Here is a 25,971-nt window from a genome sequence, read left to right on the forward strand (position 1 = left end):
TGGTCGCAACCCACCGTCCTTTTTCTTTATAAAAAAAAATCCGGAAGCGACCGGGGACTGGGACGGGCAAATAAAGCCCTGCGCAAGGGCCTCCTCAATGTAATTCCCCATAGCCTTCTCCTCCTCCTGCGTCAGAGGATAAACACGGGATTTGGGTAGCGGAACGCCATCTATAAGCTCGATCGCGCAATCATAAGGTCGGTGTGGAGGCAACTTAGTGGCGTGGATCTTACTGAATACTTCACCGAGATCCGCGTATTCTGCTGGAATAACGGTATGTTCAGGGGATTGAGGACTTTCAACTGACGTAGCGTGAACACTTACCGATGCGTTCTTTAAACATTGTGACCGACAAAAGGGAGACCAAGACAAAATGTCACGCTCAGTCCAAGAAATAACTGGGTTATGTTTCTCTAGCCACGGCAAGCCCAAAATAATAGAAAAATCCGAAGCAGGGAGCACCAACATGGGTAGGTGCTCAAAATGCAGAAAACTTGTCTGCAGTCCAACTGGTACGGTAACGTAAGATATGGGTTCATTTCCAACCGGCAACCCATCCAATGCGCGGACTTGAAACGATTTGGGCAGGGACTCCACTTCAATGCCAAGGTGGTCCGTGATCCGTTGGCTGATGAAGTTCCCCTCAGACCCAGAATCAATCAGGGCTGAAACGACAAGCGAGGCAGAATGGCCGTAAACCACCACAGGAATACAGAACGACTTGGAAACCAATCCATTTGTGTGAATACTCACCACACTAGCGCGTGGAGCGGGCTCCACGCGCTGTCCAGAGGTAGGTGCTGGATTACGCATGGGACGCCTTCCACAGTCACGCCTAACATGACCCGCTCCTCCACAGTATAAGCATAGCCCCTCGTGTACACGACGCAGACGTTCTTCAGGCGGCAAGCGGCCGGAATCGCACTGCATAGGTTCAACTGATGGGCTGACTCGGGGAGGAGGAGTGGCAGCATATTCCGGATGAGCTGAGGACAGTGGTACAGACCCACGGCGCTCATGGGTTAGAGTTCGGCGAGTCACCCTTGACCGCCGGCAGAGCAGCTGGTCTAAGCGGATTGTCATAGCAATAAGTTGATCTAAGGTGGATTCATCATCTCGACAAGCAAGTTCAGTAAGAATCTCAGGATTCAGACCATTACGGTAGACGTTTTTAAGGGCCGGCTCATTCCATCCGCTCCCAGCTGCGATGGTACGAAATTCGAGAGCGTAGGCAGCTGCGGTACGGGAACCTTGCTTGAGCCTTAGTAACAGCTCACCCTCCGACATTCCACTGTTAGTAAACTCAAAAACCCGGCGAAAGGTTGACAAGAATTCAGCGTATGACTTTGTATGCAAATCCTCCCAAACCGCTGTAGCCCAATCCAACGCCTTGCCGGACAAGCGGGACACCACGAAGGCGATCTTAGACCGATCTGAACTAGGTTGAGTGCTCTCGAAATAAACGGAGCACTGGAGCAAAAAACCCTTACATTTATCTGGATCTCCCTCAAATATCTCGGGCTTACTCACTGGGTAATAGTCCATGCCCGTCTCCGCAGGCGGTACCAGACCGCGAACAGACAGGTGGGCAAGATTTTCACTTAGTTGAGCCAGTTGTTCCTGCTGGGTGCTTTGTTGATGTATAAGTTCGGAAACGGACTGTGACACTTCTTGTATAAGTTGTTGATGGTGGCCCAGCAACTGTCCCTGGCTAGCCAGGGCAGTAGTTACAGGCTCTGACTCTGCTGTCTGCATAGTGAAAGGCTCCGTATTTCTGTCACGACCAGACAGATGAGCAGACACTTGCAGAATGATAACAGGATTTATTTTAACAGAAGCTTACCCACGACAGGGTCGAGAAACCGTACATAACGAAGAATAAATCCTGGAAAAGAACCGATCACCAAACTGAGGACTGACAATTACGGATCCAAAAAACCACAGCGATAAGCACCCGGAATACAGCGACGCATGCATGAAAACAAATACGGAGCAATGAGTTCCTACTTGTTCCCACTATTTATAGGGAGGGGGACAGGTGCTTCCCATCAGTGCAATTGTTGGTCTGAACGCTGGGGGTCACATGAGCCCCCGCAGTATTCTGGGTACCGGAGTTCCGTTCGTCCGGTGTGGCAGGCACAGATATAACCGGACAGGTCGGTATCACGGGCCTGACACTATGCCAACACCAGACGTGATGGTGATTGGTCAGTGAGATTTTGTCAAAAAAATTAAACAGAGGGCAAATAAAAATATGTCGCATTTTAGACACATCAAATACTGCTGAACCTCAATCAAGTGAATAGGTCCATTCAACTGAACCATGCTAACAGGAGTAATACAAAATTAGTGATGTATATAGGGATGTATCTTGCAGTGTTGAACTTTAGTACCATAGCCTTATAAGATCCAGAACCCTAACCTCCTCATTTTAACAGAATTTTGATTGATTTTAAGTGAATCATCTCATCTCAAAAGCATTCTAGATGAAAAGCATAATATCATAATGAATACAGTTATGTGGAAAAGGATCATATAACTGATCCTAACTTGTGAGTCTAGTAATGCTAATCGTGATATGATTGGGACAAAATAGTATGAGTAGACATGCACAGATAAAGGTTTTAATATAACTTGTAGTCAGAACAGATCAAAACTAGAGCTAAACGTGATCCAGAGAGCGCTAACAGCAGTTCAGAAAACACAGCCAGGGCAACCAATACAAAAAGACAAATCCAGAAGACAAGTAAAGAACAGACCAGGTCAAATACACCATAGAATACACATACAAATATCCAAAAAATGTTCTGTATGCTTACTACAGTTCACCAATACTTTAGAAGATTCAAATGGCTCAGTCCAGGAAAATGTGTGTGTGTGTGTGTGTGTGTGTGTGTGTGTGTGTGTGTGTGTGTGTGTGTGTGTGTGTGTGTGTGTGTGTGTTGTCTGGAATAGAGAACAGGAATAGAGTTTGGTAAGGAGGGGAAGAGTTTCTGGTATGCCGGGTTGTGGAATCCTGGGTAATTGAATTCCCAGAGCTTCGTTTGGTTTGATTTTAGGAAGTGTAGTACACTGTAAAATATCACAGGACAAATATGTGTATGTTGTACAAAATGGAATAAGTGTATGTGTAAATTACAGAAAATTCCCTAAATTTAGGGCCATGTAAAATAAGGTTTATAATGTATATAAAACTTAAAGTATTCACACCAGGTAATGTATCTGCACAAAATACACTTCAAATAACACAGTGTAAAAGGACATTTTGTTGAGGCTGTGTGTTGTATTGATGTTGTAATATGGATGCACTAAACTAAGTTTAAATAATTTTTGTTCATTTTCCATTTTAATAGAATGCAGACCACATAGATCTACATAAGTATCTGTACTGCTTGTCACTAAAAGTCCAGCTGACTGTATTTGGAATCATATTGCTTCTGTTTTGGATGGCTGTGGTAGAGATGATGATTAACAAAGGAAATATTGCGTTGCTCTAACTGAAAGACAGAAGAACAAAAGAGACTGCGACATTCACATCTTCACTGTGTTTTTATTGATTCACTGAGGAATTTCACACCCACTTACAACTCCAGCTCAAAGTCAAAAATCATAACTCAAGTCTCTTCTGCACAAGATAAGATCTGATTGATAGACATAGATATACTGCTATATGGATCGCTGACAACCCAATACTGCTGCCCCTGATCAGGAAGTTAGGCAGGTATAAGATCACTTACAATATGGTTAGATTAGCTGTACTCAATTTCAGATATAGATGTGACTGCAGAACTGAGATTCATTCTGACTAATCTAATGTGAAAACTAGCATTAGCCTTATTTGTAAACAGGTATAAATCAACCTGATCTCCTCAAAGACACAGTGTGGTCTGTAACCTCTGAATATTTGTTCTACACTTTAGCAATTGGAGGATGAGCTTGTCTACATCATTGTTAATATAAAATATTGTCCGTGGTGATTATCTATATTGAAAAAATAAACAAATAACACATTTATATCAGGTCATGTCTTTACATGTGCATTTGTATCATATTAAAAAACATTCATTATACTACTATAGAAATAGTACTTATCGTTTAATTTAGGTCATTGGTATTTTTTTAAATAATTGAGTTACATTGATCAAGAAACATGAATGATATATATATATATTTTATCATTTTGTCTATTATTATGCTCCTTCATTTCAAAGTGCATTGCACATTAATGTACATGGCTTATATATTAAATACATTTTTCTTTTTGATATCAGTTATTGCACACTAGAATTTCCTCTACATAAGAAATTCAACACTATAACACTAATGTGAAAAAGTGCATTGTTTTAATTTGTCCACACGAGGAAGCTGTCCCTTTATACTGCCCTAGATACCCTGACTGACCTTACTGCACAGTCACATTGCTTAGATTACACAAAGGAAAACAAAGAACAGATAAAATACTGATCTGAACACAGATAAACAATATTACACAAGAACTGATTGTTTTGTATGTGTGTGTGTGTGTGTGTGTGTGTGTGTGTGTGTGTGTGTGTGTGTGTGTGTGTGTGTGTGTGTGTGATGGCTTATGAGCTGCCTGAACAGACTGCCTATTCTTCCGTGGCTGTATTCATTCAGAGGTGGTAAGTTCACGTTCATAAAACAATGGTCCTCCGATGGATTTTGCTCCACTTGCTTGGTTTCACTTAGCAAATCAGCAAGTAAAAGTCATTTGTGAAACTACATAGGTCATACATATACATGCAGGACTTTTATTTTATGAACTTGACCAAATTTGGTTCTGAGAGACCTGTGGAAATAGTTTCCTAGGGAACATGGGCTCACACATGTTCCTTGAGAAAGCCCTCACAAATGTTCTTAACAGTCTGAATTCTAACAGTGTTAAAGCCAGATACTCAATCATAGAACATCACATACAAATTCTAGCTACAACACTCACATCAGGAGTTTTCACTGTATAAGTTCACTCCTAACATTATTACATTGTTATCAAATTCTATACTTATTGACTTTATTTAAACAACTCACCTAATTGACAACTAGATTAAGCAATAACTGAATTAATCCATAGATTAATAAACAATTACAAACTATTTTATTTATTATTAGTAGGTTAATAACCTGATTGATCCACACCATTGGTAATGTATTTGAAAGAGTTGGAAAAGAGCTGAATTATACCCACAGATTGTTAATATTTATGTTATTTACAGTGACTGAAATGGCTTTGATTCTCAATCGATACCATTAAAATTTACTTTGGGAGTTTAATGGATGTTTTTGCTTGATTGTGTTCATCACCAATAACTAACACACACAGGCACACACAAGATAAGAGTATTAAGCATCAACTCTGGATGTTCTGAAGCATTAGAGAGAGGATATGTGTTGTCTTGATTATATATATATGTGTGTGTGTGTGTGTGTGTGTGTGTGTGTGTGTGTGTGTGTGTGTGTGTGTGTGTGTGTTTAACCCTCTACTTAGCGATGTTGTGGTGTGTGTGTGTGTGTGTGTGTGTGTGTGTGTGTGTGTGTGTGTGTGTGTGTGTGTGTGTATGTGTGTGTGTGTGTGTGTGTGTGTGTGTGTGTCTTTAACCCCTACAGAGTTCATTCAGCTCTCCTGCCACTCTTTTCTTTCAACAGCTATGTTGTGGTGTGTGTGTGTGTGTGTGTGTGTGTGTGTGTGTGTGTGTGTGTGTGTGTGTGTGTGTGTGTTAACCCCTACGGAGTTCCTTCAGCTCTCCTGCCACCCTCCTCAGCTGTGCTTCAATCTCAGCCAGATCCTACAGGCACACACACATTCAGGTCAGTGACATTCAGATATACTACCACAGACAGCTGTAATGTGAAAAATCACTTTGACTTGTATTCAGATACAAACAGTATGAAGATAAGATATTTCACATGAGCTTGTTTATTTTAAAATATATACATTTTCAGTACCTACAACACATTCCAAATAAGTTGGGACAGGGCAATTTATGATTAATAACCATGTGTCAAGTAACAAGGTGATAAAATAAGGAGCCTCGAAGGAAGACCTAGAACATCAAGAGGAAGCTTGAGGTTGAAGCTTACCAACTAATTGTAATTGGTAATAATAATTAAAAGGTCCAAATCTCTTATACATTTGTGTCATCTCAGATCCCTCAGACATCCCTGTCTAAAAAACTCATGAATCTGTAAAGGATAGCATGGCATGAGCACAGGGGATACTTTGTCTGTCAACACCACCCACCTCTACATCAACACCACCCACCTCTACATCAACACCACCCACCTCTGCATCAACACCACCCACCTCTACATCAACACCACCCACCTCTGCATCAACACTACCCACCTCTGCATCAACACCACCCACCTCTACATCAACACCACCCACCTCTGCATCAACACCACCCACCTCTACATCAACACCACCCACCTCTGCATCAACACCACCCACCTCTACATCAACACCACCCACCTCTGCATCAACACTACCCACCTCTGCATCAACACCACCCACCTCTACATCAACGCCACCCACCTCTGCATCAACACCACCCACCTCTGCATCAACACTACCCACCTCTGCATCAACACCACCCACCTCTACATCAACACCACCCACCTCTGCATCAACACTACCCACCTCTGCATCAACACCACCCACCTCTGCATCAACACCACCCACCTCTGCATACACAGATGCAGGGTATGGTTATGCTGTGCAGAGGAAACATACATCCACACTGTACCAAAGCTCCACCATCTTCACTGCATCTAATCTGGTATGGACAGCAGCCCATCGGAGACCCTATGGGCCTCATCAGTCAGCTGTCCAATGGTAAGGTATATCGTCTGCATCATCAGATTTTAAATGAGGGTATATTTTCAAAAAACAATTAAACTCACAAAGAACAACAAAAAATGTGTTATCGTTTTTTCAACACAGACACTATGTCACTCCCTTTTTTGTATTTATTAGCATTTTTCATATTGTCCCAAATGTTTGGAATTAGGGTTGTATATGTAAAACACTGTACGTGTTCCATTATTTTACGGTTTAAAAAGATTTTTAAAAAGTTAAATAGATTTCTTGTGCGCCTACGGTAGGGTAGAGTACCTCTGCTTGAAATGGTTCCTCCTCCTCCTCCTTTTCCACCTCCTCCTCCTCCTCTTCCTCCTTTTCCAGCTCTTGCTCAGCGTCTGTGTGTCTCTCTCTCTCAAACTGCCGCGTCCTCTCATCACTGGCTTTCTCCATCTCCCTTTTCCTTTGAGGTTTCTTCAACTCTCTATTGTGTCCCTCCATCGCCTCTTCCCCTACTTCTTTCTTTCTCTCCCTTTCTTTGTTTCCTTCTCTCTTCTGCTCTGTCATTTCCTCCTGACCTCTCCCCATTGTGTTATCCGTCGCTGTCGCACTCCTCTCCTCCTGCGCGATCTTCATCTTCCTCAGCAGCTCCTGTAGTTCTTCCTCCTTCTCCTCCCTCTGTCTCTCCTTCTCCACCTCCCTCACGCCTTCCTGCTCCTCCCGTGTAAGAGCTTCCAGCTCCTGCTCCACTCTCTCCTTTTCAGCCATCAACTCCGCCTCATCATCTCCCGCCTCCTTCCTCCTTTCCATCTCTTGCCGATCTTTTTTGTCCTCTTCAATCGTTCTTCCCTCCTCCTTTTTCTCACCTTTCCTATTTTTCTCTTCCTCCCCGTCACCTTTCTCTCCACCCTCCTCTTTCTCCACCTCCTCAGACCCCTTCAATGATTCCTGCTGCTCCGTCTTCTCGACAGTCTCGTGTCGTTCGACCTTGGGCTCCTTCTGAAGCTTCTTCTCGTCCGGTTCTCCATCCAGCCTTTTTGAAGATTCTTTCTTCTGGATCTCCTTATCCAGCAGTTCCTCTAACTCTTGTTCAGTGTGTATGGTCCTGCTCTTCCCTGCCTTCCTACTGTCTTCATCCCTGCTCTGCGTTCTCCCCTGACCCTGCGCCCAGACGTCATTCTCCTCTTTCCTCCTTCTCCCCTCTGTTTCATCTACTTCAGCCTGCCGCTTGTTCTCAACGTCTGTGTCACTCTGGACGTAATCCTCTCTTTCTTGACCATGATTCCTTTCTCGTTGGCTCTCTGAAAATTCACAAAGAATTGAGGCTGTTTGATACCGTGGTATGTTGAGGATGAAATGGTGTGTGTGTGTGTGTGTGTGTGTGTTTGCTGACCATGTTGTGCCAAGTCCTGTAGCTCTCTCAGCAGACCTTCATGCCTCTGTTCAGCAGTCATCTCGTCTGAAAAACACATAGAATAGAAACTTTATTAATCCCAAAGGAAATTAGGGTGTAACAGCAGTGTGTGTGTGTTTGTGTGTGTGTGTGTGTATTGTATATATATATATATATATATACAGTATATATATATATATATATATATATATATACAGTATATATATATATATATATATATATATATATATATATATATATATATATACACAGTATATATATATATATATATATATATATATATATATATATATATATATATATATATATATATATATATATATAGTAAAAAGATTGACATGGTATAAAATATAATATAGAAAATCGAAAGTATAATGCAATAATGCACACAGACACACACAAACACACTCATGTATACTCTAAAAGTATGTAATCCAAAAAAAATGTAATCCTAAAACTCCTTCTGATTTTGTAAATTGTGCTTACAGTTAAAGATTGTAGGAGACACTTTTGTAATCACTAAACACTATTGTCTTCAGACAAACATGAAAAACATTCAGCTCTGGTCTGTTTGGGGCAGTAGGGCTACTACTATTGTTATATTTTACTAAGCATCTGATGTTTATATAAAATCAGTGGGACTGGTGGGTGGAGTCAGAACTTTACCCGTCACGTGTCTGACACAACCTGTCAGTGGCAACTTAACGTTTGTCTTCATACTAACGTCCTCTGGACAGCTGCTCCTCTGAACACACACACAAATGTATAAATGTACATTGTTTTAATGCAAAAATGTTTTAAGCATTTATAAATAACTTTCATTAAATCATATTAGCACAGTATACTGCATCTCAAAACTGAACAAGGAAGGTGTTAGTTTAAATGCAGCTGACATGAAGAATACATAAGGTTCAAACCTTTATATCCAAGACTGGTAGACATCCCACTGTGAAATGACAGATATTTCCAATCAAACCAAAACGTCAGTAACAAATAATAGGCTAATGCTTAACCGTGACGTATTTCTCTCTACAAATAGTTATTTCTATTCGTTACTCGTGTTACTCATATGCATGCCATGGCCAGTCTTGCACGAGGTAGAGACAGTTATTTGGTGGTTGTCCTGCACGTGGCCAAATAATCCATGAGAAAATTTAAAATTACACATTACTATGCCAGACAAATAGTTCACGTCGCAGCTAACATGACAAAATATTGTTCTATAGGCTACATCAACCCGCTATAGATGGTTTTCCATTATTATTATTCTGACTCGACACGAAACTTTAGTCTATTTATAGTTATTTTTGCTCGACTCTTATAAAACTCTTATAGACATGAAGAAGACAGTTTAGGCTTCGTAACTGTGAAATACAGTACAAGCATATAAATAAGCTGTTTATGGTAACGAAGGGCAAGCCGGACTCCGCTAGACCATTACGCAATAGCTTATATTCTGTCTAGTGTTCACAGGTTACCAGTTACCTAAAACAGAACTTCATTTCTTTATGTAACACGTGTTGCTTAAAAATTCCAATCGGTCCTAATGAAGAGTTTTTGTGAATGCGGAAATGGAGTTAAGACTTTACAGAGGTTTGGGGGACTCAGACTACGAGTTGGTTTAGGCAACCAAAAACTATATAAATATATACTATAAATATATTTCTTATTTTAGTGAAATTGCAGGCGCAACTCTCTAGAGTAATGGGACTGCGACAAACCCAGCTTCATTTGGAACCAAGTCATTTGGGTAATAAGTGTAATAATAGTAATAGCATCAAGATTAAAGAGCAAAGGTGATGAATATTTTCCTTACCTCCTACGAATATAAACACCGTCGTCAAAAAGACGACCACCATATAGGAACGCATAGGCCTTGAGGACAGTAACCTTGAGAGATCCAATACTACTCGTCTTGACGCACAGACTGTTATTTGAAAACGGCCAGCCTTCTGTCTGCGCGTGGCGGAGATAAATTGATTGTTTTGGATTAAGATCGCGATATTCTTAAACCAGATTAACCACGAAAGACAGGGTTTATCTGCAATATGATAGACGGTGCTGTTGACTGATACTCGTCCAGTGCGCTCTTATGTAGGAATGAAGCTATTGGGGACTATATTGAAGGAGGTGGCGCTGTCCACTCAGACGGTGCTGAAACGCCGCCAATGCACCGTCAAAACGCTCTTCTGGTTTTGAAATAGGCGTTAGCAGTAAATGAAAAGACTTGTATATGACAACTTAAGTACGAAACGTTGCCTAAGTACCATCTCAGCCAGTTTCAGTCGATAAAAAGCGCCTGCGGCATATGCAAATTGTCGCCTACGAGCCCTGAACAGCAAATACTTCCTGGTAGAGAAATACAATTATAGGTCCACTCCGAATAGTTTCAGCAAGACATCTAGAGATTAATAAACGCTTAAAAAAAAATTTTTTTTTGCATTATTCTCGCCGCTTTTGCCTTCAACCCACATATATATATATAGTGAATATCACCATGAATTCCGACAAGAATGACAAAACTGAATGATTTTAAAATGTCGTTTAATAACAGTAGAAGCACCAGATCGTGTAGCACCTTAAAGCGAAACACCTGAAATGAAATAAAAAATAATATAAGCTCATTTTGGAGTGACGTCATAAGCGATGCAAACGGAAACGCCGATTTATTTTTTTAAAATACTGCGTTTCCCACGAACGTGCTGTAGATTGCTTTTAGAGTTATCTGTGATTGAGTTTAGTTAGTAGTCCTATATCTAAGACAAACTATATGGCAAAAAACGGGGACAGCCTGTTAACGTTCCAAAGCTTATCTTCAATTTGCCAACTTGCAGTGAATTTTTCCCCAGCGTATTACAGATGTTACGATCTGCAATTATTTTTCTCTGTAACGTAACTCATTTATAGTGGAAAAAAATCATGCTATACAGTGTTTGGTGTGTAATTGTGGTCTGATGGCCGACCAGAGCAGCACAACAGGGTCTCGTTCATACAGTTTGTACCTTCTTACTGAAAACTATGATCTAGATCAGAGATGATCCATACGTTTTTGGCAGATTTTGAAGCTGAAATCAACATTTTTCTTGACTCAATCCCTTGCCTCTCCTGGGCCTCACACATTAAGACATAAATGTAGAGTTGGTGTAAGATATTTCCATTTAAGAAACAGAACCCAAATTAAATACGAATGGCTAGAGTCACGGATGGTAAAAAGATGTCTAAGCTTCATTGCAAAATAGCAGTGAATTTGAATCACTAAATTTGTCATGTCTAAAAATAAAAAAACAACAAATAAACAACACACCACTCAAGTAGTCATTAAAAGTGCACGGGCAAGTAGTACTGAATGGCAGGATGACACTCACAGGTACACCTCACTAAGGGTGCTTGTAAGAGGTCATCGTCCTGTTTGTAAAGTTACTATCCATCTACTTCCAGTAGTTCTTGATTGGGCCACAGGTTTGACCATCAATTACATACAGGGCAGCGCACTGCAGCAGAACAGGAAACCCACCTGCTCACTACACGTTCTCCAGTAGAACGTTGAGGAATGTTCTCCTGTAGCTGAGTAAGAGCAGAACATGGACTTGAATCACAAACCTCTACTGATAAAAGTATATATCTTACTTTCTGCAAGTACTATACTTTCGTTGGTACGCAAAACGTTTGGAAGTGTCAGAATATGGTTTCAGTTAACAGACAGCTAAGAGCGGGACACAGCTGAAAGTTCTTATGGACTATTTAGTCATGACAACTAGCAACGCTCATATTCAGAACAGGAAAATGACGGCAGTTCTAAGGAACTAGAAGTAGAAACCTACCGCTTGATAAAGGGTCTTTGAAGGGTTTAAAATGCTTTGGATCAAAAAGTCAAACATGAACCACAAGACACTGATTGTTATTCTGGAGTGCAAATTATTGTTCTAGCATCTGTGGGACTTCTTGCCCGATTGTGCGGTTGGGAAGGTTGATAGTGTGTAGTTGCAATCTCTATTTCCATAGAAACACTTGATCAGATGTATTCTGGGCCAGGGTAAAGGAGCAGTAGTGGGGTTGGGAGGACTGGGACAGAGCAGTGGACTGAGGAGTTGGCTCATTTCTGAAATGAGGAGTAACTGAATCACAACACAATATGTATAGCCTCATTACAACAGCTACGCAATGGTAATGGGCTTGGATACCACTAGTGATAATATGTATAGCCTCATTACAACAGCTACGCAATGGTAATGGGCTTGGATACCACTAGTGATAAAACTATGTGAAATAGTTTTTTCGACATAAACAATGTTAATGCTTACATACTTACTAACCATAGATTAATAAAGATTAAAAAGCACCAATTCCCTTCAATAATGGCTGTACACATTTACCTTTTACCATTTACCTTATCAGAGGTAAATACAGCTAGATAATCCCTAAACCTCTGACACAACAGGCTCTTTAGCAATAGGGAACCTTATTGAACTAGTTATGCAGAACACTTTGAAATAGATGGCATTGGCCTATATAATAGAACATGTTGCTCCCACTATAGTTGGAAATTACAACTTATAGTCTGCCTAATGTTAAAATCATACTTTTAAATGCATTAAATCTTCAACTGTATCTGTTCTTGTCCTACACTGATGGAATCATCCCTTCATGCACCTCACTAAAACATATCCCAGCACAGGCAGTGGTGGCACAGTTCTGTCATTTGGGGATGCAGAATATTACTCCCATGTATTTTTATTATAAGAAACTGTCAGGAAATGAAACATTCACCAACTTTCCAGAATCCAGGGACATGAAAGTGGTTCTTGTGTACGCCAATAGGTACCCATGATGAGTCTGGATTGAATGACACGGTTTTCTGTAAATATCAGGCTGCCACAGTTGAAGTGTACGGGATATTTTGCTATAATGGATTAGAAACCCATGACATTACAAAGGAAAGCTATCCATGACCTGTTAAGATCTTGTCTGACTAACAAAGTGACCAACAATGTCCAATACTAGAGAAGAAAAAGAAACGAAACAAAACAAATGTTTCAGTAAATAAGATTTTACTAGAGAAAAAGACCAGGCTCTGCAGAAAGTCAAAAGCAAACAGAGACCTCACCCTTTTGCCATAACCAAGGGCAACCAGACATCAAGATGAGTTCTATTCATGCTCTTCCACTTGAATTCCTCTCTCCCCTACAGTGTGGCTTAACACATCTTGAGCTCAATGCACATATTAGAATTGTAACGATACTGGGCTGTACCATCTGAGGATAAGAGACCCAAAATAAACAAAACAAAATCAAAATTTTTCATATATATACTTATATAAGCACCTTTCTTGCTGTGATTCATTAAATCTCTGCTGGCCTCTTAAATGGCAGGCAGGGAGGGAGGGAGGGAGGGAGGGGAAAGATGGTGAAAATTGAATCTGATTGACAAGACTTCCTGACAATCCATCAGATGCTAAGCTTGATAAGTGGTGCTTCCTGTCAACCTCAGCCGAGGGGGCGGCTGCTTGCAGACATCCTTTAAAACACAAAGGGAACAGATGAGTCCAGCTCTACCTTTATAAAACTACCTCCAGAATTCCTCTGCATTAAGAGTTTTAAGATTTCTGCGGAGAGTTCTTCTCTGCATAAAAATCAGCTCTACAAAGCTATGATGCCTTGGCATCGGTTCAAAAGCACATCTCGGCTTATTAGACTACCAAGTAAACATATTACCAACAAAAAAAAAACCCTTTGGGCTTCAGAATGTGTTCTTATACCTTAATATTTACATTGGGAATAATGTCAACCACACTACTATGTTAACCCCCTGCATAGCTGTTGTAGTGATCGTTCAACTGTTTTAAAATGCAAGTGCTAAGAACTTGTGTGTACCTACACATAATAAATATTATGTGCAATAATATTGGTAAAAATATAAATATAAAGGTATAAGGAACACTCATATCAATTTCATACGTTTTTATCAATTAGAAGTTCATACTTAAGACAGCTGCACTCTGGCAAGAAAAATTTATATTTGGTGGGAACAGATTGGAATAACTAAAATGTCACTTGTAAAATGATATTCCTATTATCATTTAACTGGTGGTCACCAGGTTTATGGGTTCCTGGACACTGCAGTAGGCCAGAATGGAATGTTGGAGTTTGTGACTTATTGTGCAAGGGTCATAAGACTCAACTGCAAGTCTGAAATAAATAGACAGACAAGGATTAAATTTCTCCCTCCATAAAGATTCTTCATCACAGAATCTCGACCACTAATTAAGATGTGGAAAACAAACTCTTCATCAGCAAACCGCTGTTAAATCTCCAGTCATAAACTGTGTCTGTATCGCCCTTAAAATAATAATAATAATAATAATAATAATAATAATAATAATAATAATAATAATAATAATAAATGATTCTGCGAACGGAATGACAAAGTGGCCAAAAGCTTCATGCAGCACGTCAGTGTGAGTGGGAGGATGTGTCCACATCTGTACGAAACTGAACATCAACCTGTTTTAGGAACTCCATGTTTGTGCAAGTGTCTACACAACCGGTTACAGGAACTGTTACAACTCTTAGGTAAAAGAACCAGGCTAAAAGCCCATAAAAACAGCACCAACCTTCACATCACTCTCCAAGTCTCAGACCCCATCCACTCCCCCACTCTCTGAACCCTGCAAACTCCACACTTCACATCCACCTCAACATCGCTGGGAAGGTCTTAGGTAATGCTGCATATTAAACACCCAACCAACCTCTGGCGTAAATCTAACCAGACCTGAGGTTCTCAAAAGAGGAGCTCAGAGGGAAGGGTGCCGGGCGAAGCCAGCTGAGATCTGGTCTGAGACTTGGAGAGTGATCTCTACCTCTGGGGCAACGCACGCTAGAGCGCCTCTCTCAGGATGGTTGAGGCAGTTCTGCGGGAGACCTGTAAGCAGTCTGCACAAACTAAACCTCCTCTCATATAATAGTCATCTGTATCCCATTTATAATAAAGTTAGTTAAGTATAATAAAGTAGAAAAATATCAAGGGAACATATACACAGTTAGTTTTTTTTTGTCATTTGTAGTGACTTGCTTTGCTTAGTTCTTTTGTTTGTTTGTTTGTTTGTTTGTTTGTTTAGCATGTATACATGTGGGCCATGGGCACCAAACGCATGATTCAGTTGCAAAGTGAAGTGTGAGATTGTAAATTCCATTGATTTTATTTTCATATTGTTGATGTTCTGTCCATTCCATCTGTGGAGAGAATAAACAAAATGTTACAGTCAGCAGGGAAATGTGATCAGGGATGCACCATCCAGGGAGGCAGCAGACAGGACCAGCTGTGTAATATACAACACATTTTTAAGAAACAGTGAGACATTCTCTGATGGGGAGTTTGTCAAAGAATGTTTGGTGGACTCTGCAGCACTAATTTGTCCTGAGAAATGAAGTGTGTCCCTCTCCAGGTGAACCGAACTGAGACAGATTGATGGGGCTGTGGTGATACAGCCCAGTTACCAATCTATATATGTGGAGCTGTGGTGATACAGCCCAGTTACTGATCTATATATGTGGAGCTGTGGTGATACAGCCCAGTTACTGACCTATATATGTGGAGCTGTGGTGATACAGCCCAGTTACTGATCTATATATGTGGAGCTGTGATGATACAGCTACAGTTACTGATCTATATATGTGGAGCTGTGATGATACAGCTACAGTTACTGATCTCTATATGTGGAGTTGTGGTGATACAGCTACAGTTACTGATCTCTATATGTGGAGTTGTGGTGATGCAGCTACAGTTACTGATCTATATATGTGGAGTTGTGGTGATGCAGCTACAGTTACTGATCTATATATGTGGAGCTGTGGTGATGCAGCTACAGTTACTGATCTATATATGTGGAGCTGTGGTGATACAGCCCAGTTACTGATCTATATACGTGGAGCTGTGGTGATACAGCCCAGTTACTGATCTATATACGTGGAGCTGTGATGATACAGTCCAGTTACTGATCTATATACGTGGAGCTGTGGTGATACAGTCCAGTTACTGATCTATATATGTGGAGCTGTGGAGATACAGTCCAGTTACTGATCTATATATGTGGAGCTGTGGTGATAAATGTTGGCGGGCTGGCAGCTATGCAGTAAAATGATTGTTCAGTTTATAAAATTGTAAAATTTCACTAAGTCATTAAATAACGATATCATTCTGTCCTCCACATTTTCATTATAATGTTTCCTTCCAGTTCCTCATGTGGCCACTTGGCCTCCCCTGCTGTAGTGAATCTCGTTATTCCACTCATGCCCTGCATGTATAATCTTAGACGCAGTCAATGGTTAAAACCTCAGACTGCCGAACGCTGCACATAATGACACTGTAGCGGTGTGCAGTGATTGGCTGTACCTCCTAAGGCGTGCTCCGTCATACTGAGGCACAGTGACTCCAGTGTAGGGTTGATCTCTAGGTCTGTCCCTGGGACCTGGCATTCTGGGTAGGAAAAGGAAGAAACAAACCAGTCAGATGAGGCGAAGTGTGTGCGTGCGGATGTGGGGCTGGGGGGGTGTGTGTGTGTGTGTACCTGGCTGCTGGAACAGAAGCATGGTTTGTGGGGATGTGTGAACTGGGAGAGAGTGTGTTCTCTGCACTGAACTGCGGCTCTGGCTGGGCATACTGTTACTGCCTCCAGGGTTACCAAACCAGAGGTTCTACGAGACACAACACACAAACTCACAACTGCAATCTTCACCACGTAGACACGTTATGACTGATGAGGTGATTCAGCATTAAATAACGCTCAAGGACAAACTAGCCCACTGACGTTTTGTGAAAGTACTGTAGTCATTGTTGACCTTAAAGTGAATTCAACAAATAAGTTATTTAGGGGGAAAATGCACAAAAATACTGAGCACCAGTAAACAGCAATTTAGGTTCAGATGGATGGTTTATTTAGATAGCTGATACACACAATCACATTATCTCTACAGCAATAAACAGAAGCATGAACACACAGAGATGTACACAAACATACACGCACGCACACGTGTGCACGCTCGTGCAAACACATGTACACACATGGCTGACCTGTCGACCCTGGCCCGAGAGGGTGGTGGGGGTGGAGAGTGTGTGTCGCGGGGAGGCTCCTGTGATGCCCCCAGGGGTCATGAGCCCCATGCTTCTGGGAGGAATTGGTCCACGTGAGGGCAAAGGAAACGGCCTCTGCCCCCGGCGGTTCAGACCCCCACTCACAGAGCCCGCTGTGGGGAGGGAGTTTGAACCGTACGCCGTCCAGCTACAGGGAACAACAGAAACATTTTAAATGAGTATGATTATATAAAAAGTGCTGGCTATGAACACAGAGAAAACTTTCATGAAACCAATACGGTCACAAATACAGCCTGACGAAAGCCCGATTTGCAGCTGTGCACCACAGGTGAAGTCATGATTACCAGGTTAATCTGTACAGGTCATGTGATGACAGCCGGGTTGAAGCAGCTTATACAGTTGTAGACTATGGAGTTTTCTTCAGATGCAAACATCCATGCACTTACGCAGGTGTGGTTACTTGCATCGCCATCATGACACTTGTTTTTGATTACCCAGTGTTGGGAACAGGACTTCTAGTAAGAGCATTTGTCAATAAGACAAATTAGCGTCTGAGCACTGTTCAGCGCCAATCAGTAACAAATTGTTTTACTCACCAAATGAGGCCGACAAAAGTATTTGAGTCTGGCATAGTGTACAGACAGCATGAAACTCATATTATTATTCATCTTCATATTTTCACAATGTTCCAAACATTCTAGCTAACATTCAGAGTGCATACTTTCCATGGCTAGCTAGGTGAGATACAAGAAGATCTGTTAAACCAATGCAGAACTGGGTGCTTGTTCTGTCATATGTGAAGTGGTGGCACACTAATATAATTCTGATCAATGGATTATACACTTACTCCAGAAGGACGGCAATGAATGACCTACTGACAGACATCTGGCCATCTTGGCTGGTCTCACCAATAAATTCTCTTTACCCCAACGACAAGACCAGTTCCAAATGATGTTGAGACCGAGACCAAGACCAAAACTACATGTGGCTTTGAGACTCACGTGCACTAGTATGCGGTTTGGACACAACTACAGTTGATACATGGTAATCTGGAGAACTACAGTTCAACTGGACAACTACAGTTGATACATGTTCACATGGTTGCGTAAGTCTTAATGTAAAGTGTGAGGGGGCCGATACCCTTTCTGTCGGTATATGGGCATGTCCAGCATGGCTTTCCGAGGAAAGAGGCGGAGCAATTTCAGCACCTGCTGTTTCCATGACACCAGTCGCTTCTTTTGGGTCTCTGTGAATGCCTGTAAAGACACCAGTACACAGTAACCACACTGATCATTCCAAAAACACACTGACCACACCCGGGCTTTTGGGTTCTGGGGCGGTGTTTTTCCACTGCTGAGTTGAAGGTATCGCGTTATACAAAAATCCAGCCAACTGCAGTCCTGTGGTCGTAAACTGAGCACTAAACAAAGAGAAGTATGGCAGATATTCTCCCCTGCAGTCCTGGGGACACACTACCCTGCAAACATTTAAGATTTCGTTTCGAATCCTGTGTTCTGTTCCAACATTATCAAGTTCTTCAGGTGTGTAGGCACTAGGAAACCTTGAAAGTACAGGGCCATGATGCCTTAAGACCCGAGTTTGAACTGGGGTACTGCGACTGGGCTATGATGACTGCCAACACAAATAGTGCAACTGAAACTACAATTGCAATATTTACCAAAAGTCTAAGAAACATTTAAGGCAATATATCAAACATTCAAGTTACAATTCTGAAATCTGAATGTTGTTAGGATTAGTAAAAAAAAAGTAAAAAGTCTAAATGTCTACCATCTTTAAAAACACGTGCTGATAGTGTTTCTTTATCACTACTATACTTTTCCGAGTGCCTCACCTCATGTGACACACACTTCTCGATGAGCTGCAGATAACAGCTGATGTTCTCCTCATCTGGCCTGGACACCAGCAGCTGTGTGCACACTTACACACACACACACACACACACACACACACATTTATGTACTACACACTCACTGGATAACAAACGTGTCATGCAGTGCTTTGTGAGACACACACGCACGCACAAAAAGACGTCTGTGTCCTACCTTTCCCCATCACGCGAGTGAACTGTCCTGGGATGTCCCCCTCCGAGATGGGCGTGGCTGATGACTCCCCATCACACGGGGGAGGATTGTGGGACTGGAAGCCCTCTACAGTTGTGTCCTTCTCTTCCATGGGGTCAGTTGCCTTGTCGGTGGGCGGGGCTCCAGGCTCCGCCTCCCTCTGGCCAGCAGTAGAAGGAATATAAGCTTTGATCGGCGTGATGATGATCTGCTGAAGCTCCTGCAAAGCATTCCGAACGTTCCCGCCTTCTAGAATATCCTGCACGCAAGACATCCAAATATCCAGTCAAGCTTCTGAAAATCCAGCATACATCTATATAAAGTATTTTCCTCAGACATTTAGGATCCTCGACTGCATCCAGAAAAGCAACATAAAGGACTGATATCTGCATGTTTCACCCAGTGTTCTACCTTTTCAAGAGATTTGAGGAGACTCTGCCTCTCTCTCAGTTTCTGGATGCTCAACGCTATCTTGTGCCGAGCTCCTTTCGTTACGTTCTACAGGAGAGAGAATGTATCATTTTAGCAATATGAACTGTGAACGGGTTCAATCAGGCGAATCTAAACATCCTCACAAATCAGAATGGTAATGATTATAAAATGAAAACTAAACTTCTGCTGCATGCGAAAAGAACAAAAAAACAAACAAAAAAAATCACTATCTAAAAACAAGCACGCACAGTCTTTATGGATATTTTTTACCTTGAAAAACCTGAATATTTATCAAAATCAAATCTGCATTGTCAAAGACAGAAAACGTGCAATCTGCCCAGTTTCTGCCCAGCTGAGAACATTCCATTGCTGACCAAAAATCACTGCTAGCTTTAATAAGCTAGCCCTTATCCAGAGTGCGAAAATTCAAAAAGCTCCTTATATACCAATTCTGAATAAAGCATGAGGCTGTAGTTTTCATCCTATTCAAATGTTAGGGTTGGTTTGGGTTAGGGTCCTGTTGCTGATGTAGGTGGGCGGAGCTCACCTGGGACTCCAGATGCTGTTCGGTCAGGACCATCATCTCCTCGTAGCTCATCTGGGAGAACAGGGATGCATACTTGTGTAGGCGGAGACTCTTCAACCACGTGGGCACATCTAGGAGGACACGCATCAACTTAGAGCAGTGAACAAGAAAAATCTCTCAAATCACCCGTCGCTGTTCAGTTTCACTCACACAAGTCGCAGAGCCAACTTGCTTTAATTCATGGCCAGAAGGCTTTTCTCTCTGAACAGCACAAACTAGAGTAATTCTCTCTAATCCCTCCTTTCATTCACACACTCACTCCCACATAACACCCTGCAGCTATAGTTACTCTCAGTACCACCAATCTTCAAATGCACAAAGACTTCTGGTGACTAGAAAATTTTACTGCATAATTTGGTAGAGTGATCGCAGGTTTGTTAGACCTCTCCCTCCAGTTGTCTGTCATTAGACAGTACCACTGTACCATCACCAAATACACAAATCTGGTTCAATTTCTGGCTTCTTTTTTAAACAGACTTCACTACGTAAAAGTGACTAACACTCATCAAGAAGGAGGCCAATTCCATAATGGTGATCCAATTAATCCAGGCAATACTGTAGTATCAGGAAATCAAGACTGACTAGTTTGCATAACTATTCTGAATGAGGTTTAACGGACAGAAATGAACAGAGATATACCATGAATTAAACTGTAATGCATTCCGTAATGGAACTAATATGTATTGAAGTCAAAGGTCAGCTCTGTGCCAGGTGCCCTCTGACCTTTCATGCCACTGCCGTCCTCCTGAAAGGTGTTTCGTGAATTGGCCTGTTCTTCCGTCTGTTCACTCCCAGATGACGCTACGCTGCCTTGGGGGGACAAAGGGGCGTGTTCTGCCCCTGCCACAATCTGACGCCCAATTCCCTCTTCCTGGCTTATCCAATCAGAACCGGAGCCAGGCTGATTGGTAGGAATGAGGGACATGGATCGCGTCAGGGGGCTTGGCTGCACATGACCAGGGAGGCCTGTGGAATCAACCAATCAAAAGATGAATTACGATACTGATAAGACTTACTCCATTATTCAATGAAGGAGTGAACAACTAGGAATGACAAACTTTAGCCTTCACCAACTACTGACCCAGACTGCTCATTTTACCTTTAACTACCAACAACATTACTACACTCACACACACTCACACACACCCATTTCCACGCCACCACTGACCTGTGCTGTTGCTTATGCCGATGGGAGAGGGCAGTGCCCCAGTACCAGGAAAAGGCATGTGCCCATTCTGCCCAGCAGGTGAGCCACACGTCGATGGGGGTTTTTCGTGCCAGGAGTGCACCACCTCGGGAGGGTCAGGAGGCCCGGCCCACTCGTCGGAGCCTTGGCGGGCGTGGTGGTACGGCCCGGACGGAACCAAGGGGCGGGCGGACAGGTGCTCCTCCAGATGGTTGAGCCAAAGGGCGAGGTTGGTGCGATCCTCCATGGTGGTGGCCGGGTGGATGAGGGCGTAGGAGAGCAGCTGGCGGCTCTCCTCCACAAACAGGCTGCTCTCGATGGTGTGGGTCAGCACCTTCTGCAGGAGGCTCATGTACTCGCACTTGGCTTCACTGTTGCGTGGCTGCAGCAGAGGCAGGTGGGTGAGCAGCAGACACACCGCCTTCTCCTTGGGCTCCTGCTGCCACTGACTGACTACGGCTGCGAGGCCCAACGAGAAACACAGGGACAGAGGGCAAGACGGTTCAGTAACGTCTGAATGACACAGGTGCATGGGTAAAATGAATATCGGTAGTCTTTAACTTGCAATGAGACACACAGACAACGCATCGCTACGGGTTCTGACACCAAAATAACTGCATCAGTGCATGCTGTGTGTGTCTGTACAGTCCCGAGAGCCTCGTGTGACGTTCCTGTGTTAATTACCTGCATTGTTGGCTTCAGCCTCTAGTAAATGTATTTCGGTGCAGTCTGCCAGCCAGTGCTCCAGACAGATGTGCAGGAAGCGCGCCTGTGTCCGTGATGCTCTCTTCAGCAGCGACAACAGCGCTACCGTCTGTTCGCACTCGTTCCACCCCTTAAACCAGTCCGTTAGAATCCCTACCTGGTCCCTGAACATCATGGCGAGACCTCACACTACTGATATACTCTTGGGGGGGATGGGGGTGGGTGAGGGGGGTTAACAAGAAGGGAATATGGGGCAGGGGGAACGGGGGTAGATTCTTTGCTCAGGCGGAGAGAGCCCCCTACAGTTTGGGGGGCGTTATTACGACAGTCCTACAGTCCAATCAGAGCTGCTTAAGAAGGACTTCACATGGTTCTGGCCCAACCCAAGGGCCACCAGTGCACGGAAGGGCAGTGATATCAGAGGTCAAAGGTCACAGGTACGGCACAAGATGTTCTCCAGCAACTATGGGATTAATGGTTCTCCACCGCTGTGTCTCAGACACATCCACACCGACAGCGAGAGAGATGGCAAGGTGCTAAAGAGAAGCAGAAAACCAGACAACACTGGTTACAAATACAATTCTAGTGATTCATCACATACACAAGTGTATGACATGACTATATTACATTAACACATACTGTATATAACATTACTTTGTACAAACACATTGATTCTAGTTAATCACAATAAATTAATAATAAATAATAAAATAAAGGGTATATTTATGAATCACATCCCAGTGATCTGCTTAGTGACATGTTGATTACTTCAACTAAATGCTTTGACAACTGACAGCATGTTATGGTGTACAAATACTACATTAAAACTCAGAATTTGAAAAAGCTTATTTAAAAGTTAAGCCATGTTTAAAACAGATTACCAGTACTGGAACAAAACAGCGTTTTTTTTACAAATGGTTTCATTGTTATGCAGCAGTGGTGAGCATTAAGATATGTGGCATTACTCTCTAGAAGACAAGGCTATGAAGACATTAAATACATACATTTAAGTGCGAACCCTCTGGGAGAGGACAGAGTGAATGCTTCAATGCTTGTTCTGTCAGGTTATAATACTTAGAGACACGTCATCTTCACCATGCAGACTAAAACATTGTTACAGATAAATGTAGATAGACAGATAGATAGACAGATAACTTAGGAATATAGCTACATCATAATCTGTGGTTGCCTTCATTATCTGAGAGGGAGCTCATGATTTATGAAATCACCCTGACCATATATTAGTTCTTTTTTATGCATGCTAAAAATATAACTAAGTCTACACTTGAGACCTTACGGTAGGTGTGATGAAGTTTAATCTCAGACAGCCACAGCAGGTTACCCAATCCAATTAATCAATTACATCTGAGGAGTAAGTATCAAACTGTGGTAAGTGAGATTAGATATACGTTCCGGTATAAGAAAGCTGATCTGGGAACAGCACCTTTCTATCCACATAACTATTGAGATTGTTTGTAACACAGAAGCCACCAAAGGTGTGAAAGGAAGACAATGGGGTTAAAGCCGAGATGGGATCGGTGCTGTGTGTTTGCAATAACTGATGCTGGTCCACACATGCATACGTTGTAGGACTGGCACTCTAGACAGACTGTCAACAGTCTACCTCATCTTGTATTTGTGTGTGTTGAAATGACCTCTTGTTGAACATGAGAGCATTTAAGCTTCTTTTGACAGCTGTGGTTAAGACAGTCTCTCAGGTGCATCTCAAAGCGGTCACAGCAATCAGGGTAATATGAGGAACAGCACTGTAGGAAAACTGGAACATCTGCACTTTAAAGTACGAGTTTCATAAAAATGTATAGGAGACGCAATATCTCAAACAAGCAGCATGTTTCCTGAATAATGAAACCTACTGGATAAAGGCAGTGAAGCAACAGCAGTGCCCTGTCCCTAAGAACTGGCTGCATTACACAGAGGTGAGAAGAGCTATGGACATTATTTCCTTGAAAGTTATACATTTGTGTCAATTGCAAACAGTTTGCTTCAACGTCTGAATGTATTATACGAGGACGCTACTGATAAAACCCCTGGGAAATGGACATTTGATTGTGAACGTGTATACAAAAGGACTCATTTAGAAACGAAAAAAGCTTATTCATCGTACAAGTGATGCAAACGTGTGTCTGGGCGAGGTACTTATGAACACCACCTCATTTTAGCTTCCATTCAGTGAAAACAAAAACTGCGAAGTTAGAATTAGAAAAGAAAAACACACACACAAATGTACCACACGTTTCGCATTTTGAAAACGTGTACATTTCACGCATTTCTAGGGCGCTGGACACTTTTCATCGGACGTTTTCCTCACATCTCGGCCAAGAATTCCGCCACCCCTCCCTTTTTCACAGCGGTGTTCGGCTAGCTACACCGTCGGTGTGGAAAACGGGGGGGAAATAAAACACGACCAAACACACCCGACTACAAATAACACGAGGAACAAAGTGCCTTACGAGACGACAGGGGAAAATACGGTTTTAACTTGTAGCTCCATTAAAACGAGCACGCACGTAAGGGCGAGTTAGCGGCGGCGTGCGGCGCCGTGACCGGCGGGGAGCTGTCAGAGTCCCGGGGCCGGTCGCTCCACACAGCTGACGAGACAACTTCGAGCTGGCGGCTTATAACGGACACTTCTCCACCAAACACGCACTAAAAAAACACCTGCCCCTGTAACGCGACTGCTCGAAAAATAAAATGATATAAAATATAATAAAATAAATCAGAAGTACACGCGCGCACAAAACGCAGAGCGCCTCAGCGGCGGCTAACTGGCTAACTAGCACGCTAGCGAGGCTAGCGCATTCTGTATGTATTTATGCTAGCTAGCGTGCTAACTGCACTCAAAGATAACTGGCAAAATACAACGATGATTATTTTTGTATTAGTACTGGCATGTTATAAAATACATGTATAAATTAAACACGCTCGCTTTTTTGCAAACATGTAAATATTTTTTACCCCCGTTGCTGGATCCAGAAGGTGAGGGAGAAGCTAGCTAGCCGTTAGCCGGAGAGCACCGTAGCGAGCTAAGGCCTCGCCTGGAAACCTCCTCGCTTCTTCACTGCCGAACAAAACGCCTCAAGGGTCCGACTCGTTTTCCGTCGTCGATGCGGTGAACGCCTCGTACGCGGTCTCCATCGTGGGGATAATGTCCGATCTAAGCCCCTCTGGTCCCCGGAGCGGCTCCCAGCATCGCCGAGTTGGCGCTGCCTGGTTTGTTTACCTTACAATAACCCGCTGGCTCATGTCTGCCCCTCCAAACACACTTCTCCCCCCACAGACGAGATATAAACCAGCAGTCGGTGTACGATATTATGAGACAGACGGTATAAAACCCACATATGCTTAAATTGTTTCAGCAACTGTAGTAAAATCTATTTGGACTTGACGCAAAATAACGTAGTAACGCTGGAGCGGAGCGTATTTGAACCTGCGGTTTGTTCAAAAACCCGGAACGGAGTCCAGTACGACGGAGAGGACCGGCGACATGAACTATTAGACATCTAAGACATCTGGAGGACAGTGCATTACATGTTCACCTCTTTTTGGAGATTTAAGACATCTGGAGGACAGTACATTATATGTTCACTTCATTTTGAAGATTTGTCCATGTTGAATGGAGGCAATAAATGACTGATTTAGCTGTCA

The 25,971-nt window shown here is 42.5% G+C and overlaps 2 protein-coding genes across 3 annotated transcripts; both read right to left on the minus strand.

Moving 5' to 3' along the window:
* Nucleotides 1-4,516: 4,516 nt before the first annotated feature.
* On the minus strand, nucleotides 4,517-10,595 carry LOC143478152 (uncharacterized). The gene is made up of 6 exons (XM_076977112.1): nucleotides 10,045-10,595; nucleotides 9,146-9,174; nucleotides 8,895-8,973; nucleotides 8,208-8,273; nucleotides 7,130-8,115; nucleotides 4,517-5,801 (listed from the first exon to the last, which is right to left on the minus strand). The coding sequence occupies exons 1-6, from the start codon at nucleotides 10,097-10,099 to the stop codon at nucleotides 5,733-5,735; spliced, it is 1,284 nt and encodes a 427-aa protein (XP_076833227.1). The 5' UTR covers nucleotides 10,100-10,595; the 3' UTR covers nucleotides 4,517-5,732.
* Nucleotides 10,596-12,996: 2,401 nt separating this feature from the next.
* samd4b (sterile alpha motif domain containing 4B) lies at nucleotides 12,997-25,777 on the minus strand. 2 transcript variants are annotated; one of them, XM_076976259.1, is made up of 14 exons: nucleotides 25,282-25,777; nucleotides 23,310-23,408; nucleotides 22,285-22,841; nucleotides 21,583-22,059; nucleotides 21,138-21,380; nucleotides 20,376-20,485; nucleotides 19,808-19,894; nucleotides 19,379-19,655; nucleotides 19,168-19,253; nucleotides 18,456-18,571; nucleotides 17,295-17,502; nucleotides 16,792-16,918; nucleotides 16,617-16,700; nucleotides 12,997-15,457 (listed from the first exon to the last, which is right to left on the minus strand). In XM_076976259.1, the coding sequence occupies exons 3-14, from the start codon at nucleotides 22,478-22,480 to the stop codon at nucleotides 15,429-15,431; spliced, it is 2,040 nt and encodes a 679-aa protein (XP_076832374.1). In that variant the 5' UTR covers nucleotides 22,481-22,841; nucleotides 23,310-23,408; nucleotides 25,282-25,777; the 3' UTR covers nucleotides 12,997-15,428. The 2 variants fall into 2 exon arrangements, with proteins under 2 accessions (XP_076832374.1, XP_076832373.1); XM_076976258.1 differs by lacking the exon at nucleotides 23,310-23,408.
* Nucleotides 25,778-25,971: the final 194 nt, after the last annotated feature.

This window comes from Brachyhypopomus gauderio, chromosome 16 (assembly GCF_052324685.1).
Source record: "Brachyhypopomus gauderio isolate BG-103 chromosome 16, BGAUD_0.2, whole genome shotgun sequence".
In the NCBI taxonomy this organism is placed as follows: Eukaryota; Metazoa; Chordata; class Actinopteri; order Gymnotiformes; family Hypopomidae; genus Brachyhypopomus; species Brachyhypopomus gauderio.